This window comes from Lingula anatina, chromosome 2 (genome assembly GCF_051362555.1).
Source record: "Lingula anatina isolate TDL-2025a chromosome 2, LinAna3.0, whole genome shotgun sequence".
NCBI lineage: Eukaryota > Metazoa > Brachiopoda > Lingulata > Lingulida > Lingulidae > Lingula > Lingula anatina.
Genome location: NC_141768.1, coordinates 20512224 through 20525100, shown reverse-complemented (window position 1 = coordinate 20525100; position 12877 = coordinate 20512224). Strand labels below are relative to the sequence as shown.

General features: G+C 37.2%; 1 protein-coding gene across 13 annotated transcripts in view; it reads left to right on the top strand.

Annotated features, from left to right (window-relative positions):
• Window positions 1-12877, top strand: part of LOC106156698 (sodium channel protein para) — a 55270-nt gene that overhangs the window by 10408 nt on the left and 31985 nt on the right. For 3 of the 13 annotated variants that reach the window (XM_087005844.1, XM_087005851.1, XM_087005846.1), the window contains exon 1: window positions 12151-12372. The exons of 2 other annotated variants lie outside the window; for them this stretch is intronic. In XM_087005844.1, the coding sequence (XP_086861970.1) occupies window positions 12345-12372 (28 nt within the window). In that variant the 5' untranslated portion in view covers window positions 12151-12344. Of the gene's footprint in view, window positions 1-5263; window positions 6025-12148; window positions 12373-12444; window positions 12625-12877 lie in introns of those variants that run through there. 8 more of the 13 variants (XM_087005855.1, XM_087005854.1, XM_087005845.1 and 5 more) reach the window with 5 other exon arrangements.

Below are 12877 nucleotides of genomic sequence, written 5' to 3'. Positions count from 1 at the left end.
TTGTATAGCAGTGTTAGCGTACGTAAGCACGCTTTGGTTGGTTATGCGGAAACTGGCACACGTAATACCAGAAACCGGTTCGAGTTTAAAGATGATTTCTTAATCCTTCGTTACGGAATGGGTTTGAGGGGAGGATGATGAGCTAAATGTGTATTAACCCTATCAGCAACTTACATGCAACACAGTATGTGTGTTATCAGTGTTATTGTTATCACACCTGGCATAGGTAACTTTGTTTATGCATGTATCTATTTCCACGCCAATGTATCTTGTAGTCGTTCCATCATCATTATCGGCTGAGGAACCACCTGCCGTCGAAAGCATATCATGAATCTACCATAGCTTCATATAATTCATATTACATATGTACTGTGGAGCATTATGCAACATGGCTTTGGAGAGGAGAGCACATTGTGTAAGTCTGGCAGGAGTATTAGAATACCTTCTGTGCATTAGGAGCCATACATGTAGATGAAAGAAGGGAAAGTAAAAATGCTCATGCTCATGCTTATTTCGTAGATATCCAATAAAAGATAAGTCTAAAACATAAGATTTGGATGGGAAGAAATATGGTGAGATCAAACATGACAAATAACAAAAAGATAATGGAAGCACATTTCCTTCCTTCAGAATAAGTATCTGTGATGAATATTTGTTTCGATTCCGATGCTTGCGTCTTATTGAAATATTTTCCTCAGGCTGGTGGGTTTTAATTTGATTAGAACTAGATTAGCACTTTAGACAATGGTCGTGGTACGCACCCTGATTGAGATCATAAAACGTCTATCAGTTATTGAATTTGTAAATAATGTACACACAGAGGTCGGAGACCAGGTCTTGCATGTAGCATACACTTCAGCGAGGGTAATTCCTGGTGGACTCCGAAATCCAGGTCAGTTCGGATAAAGTAAAACAAAAAGAAAAATAGAAAAATCACCTCTGTAAACAATTTAGCTATTATGCGCATGCGTGTTTTCGGTATATGTACTAAGCAGAGGCGAAACAGGCCTGTGTTCGCTTTAACACTGAAATCAATAGGAAGGTAATGAATGTGAAGGATCGGATAATTGGCTTTTCATTTTTGATAATCTCACTTCGCTTGGTTGCAGTTGTACTTATTCCCCAGTGTATTGAAAGTTAGAGAATGTTTGCTCCCGTCTGCTGCAACTTTATATAGCTATACTTTACTAAGTAAGTGAAAGACTCTCAGTAGGAAGGGGTTTTTTTTTTGCTCGTATTCAAATGTATGTGTCACTGTGTGTGAGGCACTACGGTTCAAACCAACAGTTAATCTATTTCTGAACACGGAGCGCGTCACGCTATGTTACAGAATAAATACATGTGTGTAAAGAAACTCTATATATCAGCTCGGAAGGAAATGTTAACTTATACCAAATGGTAATTTGAAACATCTAGCACATGCAATCTGCTAGTGCATGCATAACCATACATACTATACCTATATGTGACGTACATGTATTGTACGTGTATTGTGCTTTCAGACATAATAACGAAATAGATTAGATGAGAATGGGTTAAAATATTTGTTGCAGCAACCCAAGGCATTCAATATGGTAGCCTATTTACGTTCAAGAAATCACTTAGCTGGGGCCTAACACTGAATCCATTCGTCCGAGTTCGGTTAAATTCGTATCAAATAATTCGGGTTACGGAAATGAACGATGGATACCGCTACTACATTGCTTTCTATCATCATTAAAATAGGACTGATATGATTTTGTTTCTGACACTACAAGATAATGATATAAAACTGAAGTCTGGAATTCCCTCCGAAGATCGAATTATTATATTTTGATCAAAAGTTAAAAACCTGTGGTATGTTATAAGCACTGCTAGATAATTAAAAGGATATTTTTGTCTCGGTGACCAAAAAACGGGCTTAATCCGAAAATGCGTTTCCTTCTAACTTTTCTACCCCCTCCCCCTTGAATTAACCTGGATGCTCGATAGTCTAATATCTCATCCATACATTTTCAAATAATAAATTGATAATCAATAATCAATACTTGTACTATCATTGGAATACAGATGTCACATGGGATACCACATAAACATGTGTGCGTGTAGTTCAAAATAAGAGGTTTTAATATTAATTAACTAAGTGTCAATTCCATATCTATGTGTGTTCGGGTTGTGGATTCCTTTGCATAGCATCGAACTAAAAAGCAGACCTCTGGCAGCTCAGTTTCTAACATAATTGTCGCCACTGCTCTAGCTTTACACCAAAACGGGTCATCTCACATTTTTTTGTCTTTAGTCTTTTTCTATGAAACATAAGTGAACGCATTGTGCGAGCATATGTGAAACAATCAGGAAAATTTGCATGGGTATTTGTATCTGCACAGGTACACTGCTTATGTTACAAATATATTTGCATGTGCAAGAAAACACAAACACACATACACACACACACACACACACACACACAAACATACACACTCACACCTGCTGTGATTTTCATTCTTGATGAAAGTCTCAATTATCTTTATTCTCCAACTTGTTGCTAATTTTGGAGGGAAAATTTCATATTACAGCTATAGAATGCAAATCGCGGCAGGTGGAGAGCATCCCGGCAGAGATCACTATGAAGGCTAATTAAAGGAATAAGCAAAATAGTTGTCCTTATTTATTGGGGATAAGCCTCCCTGCCGTTAGTGGAACAGCAACAGGACGGGGGGGCTGGTGTTTTGGAATTATGTTTGTTGATCCAATTATCTATTCTCATCCAAACCTTTAACAAGGATAACTAGCCTTGTTATAGTGCATAACATCGATAGAAGAGATTATTAATCCAATATAAGCGGGCACATGCAGTGGTGTGTGTGTGTGTGGTAGGTTAATATGCGTGACCGGCACCCCAGCTGTGTGACACGCGCGGATTAACGAACTCATAGAATCTTTTAATGAACACAGAGGAGTTCTAGGATGGACACATGCCTTCACGGAAATTCTTTAAAGAATCTAAAAGTTCAGTATTGAATTATTTAAAAAGACTTGAAGAATCAAATTAAATGGGAAAAGTTAGATAGTGTATCAAGAAAAAAACTTGAAAATGGAAGAAAATATTTTGAAAAGGATCTTGTCCATGGATGAACGACCTGATGTACGAGGATGTTTAAATGGCCATGCAAATTATTTGGAAGGTACAGCTTATGAAAATGAAACTTAAATCATCAATTGCCAAAAAAATTTGTTTTAACCCACGGAGCTGTATTTTTAAACCATATTATGTCCAAAATCAAAGATATATGGATTCAGAAATATTACAAAATTTAGCGAGAAAATAAAATTAGCTTGGTATTCAAAGACCACTCTGTTACAGAGGACGTTTACCTTACTACAATCTTTTGGGCTAAAACAATTTATATACTAAACACCAAAATAAATAGATTCTCAGATGCACGATATTCAGATGTCAGCAAATTCACAATTCAACACTTGGTTTCTTAATCCGATAGTTACAGTTACAAGCAGCCACATGTCGTATACTGTGTTCTATTAGTACATTAAAACGCGCAATATCTGTTGTAAACAGACGACCCAACATAGGTTTGATCAAAGTCAAGTGATCCCAAATGTCCGATCTGTCTTTGGGGTGCGTCACCATTATCTTTTTACTCTGAGTTCATCGTCTGAAATTAATATATTTCGTGCAACGACCATTGAATCAATCGATGCATAGTTATATGAGCCATAATCAATCACTTTTTTCAGCAAAGTTTGGTATGTGACATACATAGTTTTGTCCAAACAGAAAGGACAGAGCGTAGCGCTAACAGATTTATTGTGACGTCATAGACACAAAATCACCCCAAGAAGAATACATTGTTTCATTGGTCACAAAACAGCCCGCGTGTAGCGGAGGGACTGCAGCTACTCCAGACCTTACAATGAAAGTGTAAATCATTGAAATGTGGCGATCTTAGAGATTCAGTCCGCAAACGGTGGATTCGCAGTTCGCGTGTCAATGTTTTTGGTGTGATTTTGAGTACATCTTAGGGACCATATTGCCAACAGGGCTGTAAGGATTCACGCCTTTCCGTAATCATAGGTTAGATCACTAGAATGCTCAGTCTACATTAAGAAAGCATGTAGACTGGGAATATGAAAGTTATAAATGACATTACATATAAGAACTCCGTCTTGATATATATATATAAGTTTTTAAAAAATTATATATGCATTAATTATAAAAAATCTATCACAAAACACCGTTATCTTAGACCCCATTCCCACAGATTTTAGATCGATCTATCCCTGTGGGGAGTCTCACTAGATTACTGTCAGCTTAGCCGGCTTAAGCGTCTGTCCCGCCTACTAAAAGCTGTAAAGGGGTAATTAACTATGGTGCGCTCTTGGCTGACTGCAATTTAGCGTGAACCCCCAGGGAATTAGGTCGATCTAAATCTTAATCCCTGGATAGATCTAAATCTCTGGGAATGCACCCATAGAGTATCATTCTAAAAAGAGCGTTACAAGCACTATATTCCTGAATTTTTCAAAATGTGAAATGCAAGCAATAATTTGGGCACCTCGTTTAATTCAAATACCCTAATTCAAGATATTCACTCGAGAAAAAAATAGATCGTCCATTTAATTGACAGACCCTATAAATTCTAAACATTTCAAACACTCAGGATTATCGAAAATATCTCAGGTTTTTGCTTACACATACTAAACTACTGAAAAAAATAGCAATGAATCTTACATAATGCTTTAAACTCTCATCTTCGACATGTCTCCTGTATCTTTGACTGGGTTTTCAAATCGATGGCCTGATTTTCAACAAGCCAATATTCCCCCCACATTATATCCAGCATACTCTTTCAATGCTTGACCGTACGCCGCAAGGGATGCTTTCAGCTCTCTTCGTCAAAAACGCTCTCTTCGACGATCAATACCTAAGTATAAAAGTGCTTCTGGCTGAAAACGTTTTATGTCATTTATTGCATTTGGTAGAAGTATTTGGTGTTAGTCGTGCTTGCTTTACAGATTATATAGTTCTAGATTTGCATAGAGTCGCAAAATATATATATGGTGTTTTGTTCATCATGGTTTTTGGCCAGTTTTGAACGCAGAGCTTTAATATTGACTTCTTGTCGTAGGGATTCGTAAAATTATGTGAAATAACGTTAAAAATTGGCACCAGGTTGGATTGATGTGGGATTTTATTTGGGGGGGGGGGGGGGGGGGGGCAAAGGGCATGTATATTAAAGAAAAAACGCTCCCTTTCTTTTATGAATGTTGACTAGCTATTGTGACAGTGTCCCCAGTGGAGACAACTTGGTGTTCTATTTACTCTTTACATTCTATTATCAGCAGCAAGTCACAAAACACAAAGCTATTTCCTAGTAAAGAAAAAATTGTCCACCTGCGTTCAGCCCGGTCCTTACTTTAATCCCATAACAATCGCTTGTTGGATAGAACCCTGATTCCATCCAGCCGACATGAAGAGCTGGCTTACAAGCATGCAGACAATCTTTATATACAGAAGCAGCTCTGGGATCAATAACCGTGATCCAAAGGCCTTTTGCAACTCGCTCAGTTAATCTTGTCCCGAGAGGAATGACGGCTGCATTTGTGCATTAGACCCGAAGATACAGAGCGTGGTGTTCTGCCGTCCGCCTTAGCAGAGAGGAGTTGTCCAAGACGAAATGAACGGGTGGTAGGGAGCTCGGGACAGAGGAGGCCAACGGAAAAGTACACCACTGCGGAAGCTGAATGGGAGTGTTGAAAACGTCGACTAGCTGGATTTAAAATTGTGGTCATTTACTAAGAACGGAACTGCTCACCGTCTCTAGCAATGGAATAAGCTTGTGGAAAGAAAACGGATTAATGACGTTCCCGGTCCAACAGTAAATATGGCCGATTTTCAGACGATCAATAGGAACATGTTCAACTTTATCATCACCATTCAGATTGCTGGAGAAATGGGGCAGAGGGATAAAAATTCTGTATGGAATTGCTTGCGACATTCAATGAATTTGTAATGTTGTTACGACGGTAAGAAATTCATATAATGTTTCAGACATATTTTGCAATTTTTCAAAAACCGGGCTGAGTGTGATATTGGCTGAATTTATACAATAATAATAATAATAATGGGTGTGTAAGAAAGGGTATATGTAATGTAGCCTCTATGATGGTGTTAAAATCATTGGAACGTTTGGCAAATTCCATATCAATTATATAATGTGCAGTTTTGAATTGGTACCTGAGAGAGAAATACGCATCGTGAATATAAAATGCATTTTGATTACACGTCTTTGTCAGTTTCAGAATATACGGAATGACAAATCCATTGTGTTACAGCTCATTTAGGTTAGCATAGATACAAAATGGAGTCCCACACGTATAGGCAGATTAGTCTTTATAAGGCCAGACACTGTTTTATATTCAGAGCATTGTGGCAGCAATGACGGCTCCTTTATAACCTCGGTTCTGTATGTCTGCACATACATACATACATACATATATACATACATATGACTGAAATATTGTCATTATCCAGTGTCGGTTACTTTGAGACACGTGGAACCTTTGTCGTTTTCTATATTCTTTGATAAAAAAAAACACAAACCAGGACGTTTTACTGATATGTAATGGATGGACCAATGAGTTTGAAATATACTACATATGCAGCCCTATGTACATCATATGGTAAAGTTATAACCAGGTGCTTTTAAAGTACCGTTATTTACACAGCAATCTATACGCGGAACAATGAGAAACTACATTTTTCCATGTCCATGTAACTCAGTATTTATACATACCTTTCATTACGATACATGTAATAGGTGTGTCCACAGCCTTTGTGGGGGCGTGCATTAATTTACATGTGGCTGTATGTATGTTATGCTTGGACTATGGAGAACCAATGGGTACTTTACAGATATCCACTATAGAAATATTTGATGAAATACATAATTAGCTTTACTGACTGGTTAATGGGCTTCTCAATGTCTTGGTGATGTGGAAATCATTTCATTAAGGTCTTCCCGAAACTTACCACGTGTATATCGTAGGAAGATATGTATGATAATTTTTTGAGCCACTATCCATAATTCAACAGTTTCCGCATTATTTACAACCTTGACATGTCACTGAATTATTATTGCAATCGTTGTTACAGTTCACATATTTCTAGCACCATTGCAACACACATATTGTATAATATGTAACCTGACATAATATCGAAGTTTCAGTGAATTTTAATTTAAATATAAAAACCGAGGTAAAAAGTTAAAACCATAGACTAAAATGGCTTTTGTCATCTTTAAACTGAAATTGAAAGCATTTGCGAGATTGAAAGCAATTGGTACCAGTACGTAACCGTATCAATTTAATTATATATAAAGACCGTGTATGAAGTTGCAGATTACAAGGCACCTTCAACGATTTCACAGCATTAAGAGGACAGCAAATTTACACATGAGTTATGAACCTGCTAGGTTATCAGATAGCGACACTTCACTCAACTTTAAAAACCATGTGTAGTGGAATTTAGACTAAATCCCTGGAATTTTATTGTCTTATAGTCGATTCTGTATCTCTCGGTTCATATTTACCTTGAGCATTTTGACAAACTAGTCAAATTATGGATTTTAACGACTCTATGAGATAAGATTTCAAAAGATCGTGTGGAAAAAGAGCCAAGACTAATTTCATTTTCAAACCCATGACAACAAACGCCAGCGGGTATTGCTCTCACCAAAATTTAAAAAGAAAAAAGAAAAGGAAAAAAGGCCTAACTCTGACCCTAGCATTCCTAAGAGTTAATAAAATATTAAAGGGAATCTACATACCACTTTTGGGGAGTTTTTTAGGCAATACTGTATTAGTTATCGTCTGGCTAGTTTTCTAATACATGTACCACTATAGTTTACTCGCAGATCTTATTCATTATATAAATGAAAGTTGTTTCGATAGTGATCAATCACTGATGATGTATTACTTCCTGTTTTCTTGTGTTTCCTATAGTGTCAAATTCTTGGCTTTGGAATGGCTTCCTATGCAGTAATGCCGTGAAATCCGACCAATGCCAAAACACACCTATTGTTTATATTCCGCACACAAACCCAAAACACTGTCAAGTTAGAGTTTGGTTAAGATTAGATGAGCACTCAAGAACAAGGACAAGTGTTGGCAATCATGCTCCGTGTTTTTCGTTGAAAATTTCGTGAAAATGAATGTTAGGTATACCTCAAATTATGGTATTATCAGCGTTTTGGATTGGATGTTTTTAACTGACACAGTCACTCAATCAAACAAGCTACATGTATGCTTGTGCAATATATTCATAAACTGTTTCAGATATCTAACTTTCCATTGGCGGTTAAATCAATCCATCACCTTTTAAGCGGAACAAGTAATGAAAAGCATCAGCATTTTTGGTTACGTGCGAAATATTAAACACTTAAAATGATGTAAGGCCTTTCCCATGACATACTAGACCAGAATGGAAGGGTTCCGCAATACGCATTTCACACGTATCTGTTTGTGTCGAGATGCCAAGACGCATAATACTTTCTCTTGAAACAATCGATCTGCTACTACTCGTAAACAGAGGGCAGGGGTTTCTTTGCCACATTTCAGTCCTTTTCATTTTTGCCCTTGCACCCACGCACACACACATGCGCGCACAGACAAACACATACTTAAAGACATTCTACGTCATTGCACAAAATAACGCATATGCAGTATATCCCTATTCATAATCTTCATTTATTGATAAGACATGGTATAACAAACAATGTGGTTCTAGATAGGCAGTACTTTACGCTGCTCTGGCATATCATCATGCGGTAATTCTAGACCACGGGTGACAATGCACCACAAGAAATCTATATTGATATAACCGAGGAATGCCAATATACAAAACACCTGTATTGTTAATAATACTATTTATATTACACAGTGTTTCAGTCATAAAATCGATTTCGGCTTCGTCTAAGATAAATCAAAGACGCCAGTAGTTATTGGAGAAGTTCGTCCAGTATCGGCTATAATCCTTCAGCGTATGAGAGAAGCTTTAGTTATAAACTATATCGATTCCTTTTTAATACGGACAGGTCTAGTATGAAATGACATGATAACGACAATAATAAATAGTTAATTTGACAATATAATTTGATGTTATCTACTAAATCAAGGCTGGCATACATGTAGCAGAGGTACATTAAGCTTGTTTCAGCATTTGTCTCATCCTTACGTGTACGTACATGTGCATGCATATACTTGCTTATCTGTGTTTTTATTTATCTATTTATTTATTCACCAATGTATTTTTGCATTGAGGGAAATACATATTTCATTAACAAGAACGATTGAATGCAAAAAAAGTTGGTATTGACTTTGGTTTAGTAGTGATGCTGCACTGATTGATGTAACTTTTCATCACAATATAATCAACTTTAGAAAAGTGGCGTTTGTTTGACTTAAACCGAAAAATCTGAGTCTGGGCTTGAGCTTGTCTTGAACTTGGACTTGAAACACGCCGTACCTTACAACAGGCGGTGTTATTGACCAGATCACCATCTGACTGAATAAGAATGCGAAGACAGCAAATATGGGAATTTTCGCCATTTTGTAGTGCTTTTGGTTATAGAACTACTCTTGAAGATAATGGCAACCAACATATTCATTTATTTGAAATAATTTAATTCTGTAATTAATTTAATCCTGTAACTAACTAATTGTAAGTAAGATATATAGAGCAGAATAAAAAAAATAATTCTAGATGATATATTTTAATATTTTAAAAAATATTTTAAAAAACAAAAAAGATTTGGTAACTTTAAAGTTATAATTATCACTTACTTTGAAACATAGATTATACAATTATGAGACAGCAATGCTTTGCTCTTGTCACAAGAGCATTAACTGGCTGAATGCCCGCAAGTTGTTGGGTGTTGGTTGGTCTGTAAACTATTCTCACTAGAGCTAGTAATTGGCAGGCAAAATACCGGTATTACTAAATACAAAATCTTGGAACTAATAACAATCTAATAGAGAAAGAGAACTTGTTAATATTAATTCTAATTACTAACAAATCAAGATTAAGATTATTCCACGTAATTTATCAAAGGCATTTATTTTTCAGGCGCATATATAGATTCCCCTTTATTTAATTGGGTCTCAAATTGCAGTTATCTCAAAATGATAATTGCCTTCTTACGGCAGTTGTTCAATGTTTTCGTTTATTCATCCCGAAAATTATCTGACTTTGCATTAGACCTCGACCCCGGAATATGGAACAAAACCGGAAGTCCATCGTTTTCCCACCATGGATGACAACCCCTACTAGAAGTATTTAACTGATGAAGTGCAAAATATGTATAATAAAACACTAGATGAACATAGACTTTTTGCCTATCACTGTTTGTTAAAATTTGCGAAGCATCAAATACCATTGGGTCATTTGCTAGAAGTTGCCCATTTGAAAAAGAAGATATCAAATAAACCTGCAGTCAACATGACCAGACCTTCTAAATACTGTAAAAGCTGGGTGAGGGTTATTAAAAAGTATTGTAATGTAAGGGCTTAAACCTAAGTTTGTCTTCTGTGATAATGATGATGATGATGATTTAAAACGTCGGAATACACCAAACGTGCAATTTTACATTCATTATACCACGGCTTGGAGCCGAACAACAGAAATAAGCATGGTTTCAGTTTTCTCTGATCTCTTATCTTAACTTAACCGTGAATATATTTTCTAAAAAAACACCTAACCTTATTTGAACTGCTATCCCGACTTTTGGCGGCGTTCAAACAAAATTAATTCGGCCAACGCCGTCAACGCAGGCGAGGCACTTAGTGTTTGAAAATTCCAGATCAATCATCTCCCACCTCCCTCTCTCATGTGATTTTCTGATCTCTTTGTACCAACTGGCTTTCATAGGGCCCCTATCTGGAACGCTGGTGCCACAGCCGGTACAGTCATGCCAGCCTTGTCGCCTGTTAATGGGCTTCTACCACCATTTTATCCCCAGTGAATTATATTAGAATTGTATTAGTGTGTTATTTGTTGGGGCTCAGCCTTTAATTGAACGTAATTATATCAAGCTTCTGCTTCTCCACTGGGCTCCGCTGCAAATGCTAAGATAAGCTAATAGAACGTCCATTATGATAATTCATTCCCGTTTTAGGTTGATTCTCATCTGGAGGAGCACCCAGTGGCATTGTCGATCTGATAATCCCTTAAAAGCATTGACACTGAGAAGAACGTTTTCGGTTTACAACAACGGACCCTGGAATTTTCCATGCGGGGGGAGCGGGGTTCAACCATTCTCCTGTTTAGTATTGGGAAAGGTGCACGTGTCGCATGTGCCCTCCCCCCCCCCCCCCCGACCCCCTGCGATGTGAAATTATTGCACATAAGTTATAAATTATCGACCTTAATGCATCTTTTTACAACATGCCTCACTCTAATTTTTTTCAAAGATGATTTTTGTTGTGTACGTAACTTAATATGCTGCTTTACTTATTCATCTTATAAAATATCAATTACAGCATGCATGAAAATAGAAAATGCTTATACATTCTGATATCGTAAACATAGGAAATTGGAAATTTAATCGGATCTTGCTCTACCGGAAATGATGACAATCCCACTAGAAAATTCAAAAGTAACAATAAATAGAAATTCAAGGATAGGTGTAGCGTAGGAGCCTTGAAAATAGAATTATTGAAAACAAAATTCCTGGAACTTTGAGTAGGCCCGACTCAGGATTGGTTTCTTAGCGCTTTTAGAACCCTCCTACATTCTCTCTCTCTCTCTCTCTCTCTCTCTCTCTCTCTCTCTCTCTCTGTGTGTGTGTGTGTGTGTGCATGTGTGCGCGTGTGTGTGCGCGCGCTGGCACGAGCGTGAAACAGTTAGTACCTATGAAAGATGGTTACTTTATATGGTGAAAAACCAGTCCCGTTTTCTCTCGAGATGACACATAATGATAGTCAATATATAAATCTTTGTTTTGTTCCTGTTGTGGTACTTGTTTCTGTAACCAGGCTATAGTTGTTGAGAAAAATAATCGGATCATATGATGCTCTGTGTGCGATTAATGACGTTCGTGTAAGAAATAAAGTGCTTGATTAAATCCCGGAAATTAATTCCAGAGTGCGGCCTTGTGAACAATACGCAATACCGTACAACAAGGAAAGAAAACGTTTATTCAATAAGACTGTAAAATATATGTCATTACACCTCAGATATTTATAGTTAAATAATGGTAAACTGCCTCCCTGTCAGATGGTTTTCAAACAAGGAACATCTATGCGAATCATTTCAAGTTATCAGGAAAGGAAACTAACTCCAACTACCCATGCTTCACTCGCTGCACTTAACAAAAGGTATTGATAGCAAACGATTACGTGGCGTCTCCAATGGTATTGTTGGATCTGGTGAAGTCAAAATAACAGCTAAAGGCATATTTGCACCGTTTTACCAGTGTTGAAATTCGATGTTGGCCACGACTGACAAACTCAATAACCAAAAGGCCATTCGCAATAGGCATGATAAACACGGGTTGTACAATGTTGTTTGACCGTGCGTCAACCATTCACTCCCTGGACTATGTGACGAGTTTCTCCTTTTTGTGCCGGGTACGTGGGGTTTTCGGGCAGGCCTGCATATTCAGTTTAGTCCATCTTTTATGACACATTCTAATAAGTTTAATGGATAATGGGCGTTCGTTAAATGCCGCGCATGCTTTTGTGCCACACCAGGCATTTGAAGAATACCATTGATCCATAAAAGAGTGAACATTGGACTTCTGAATTTACATGATAGTGACGCAAAATGATTCCCTAGTTTAACTAACATCATTAGTATGGGTAGATGAGCACAGAAAAGAAC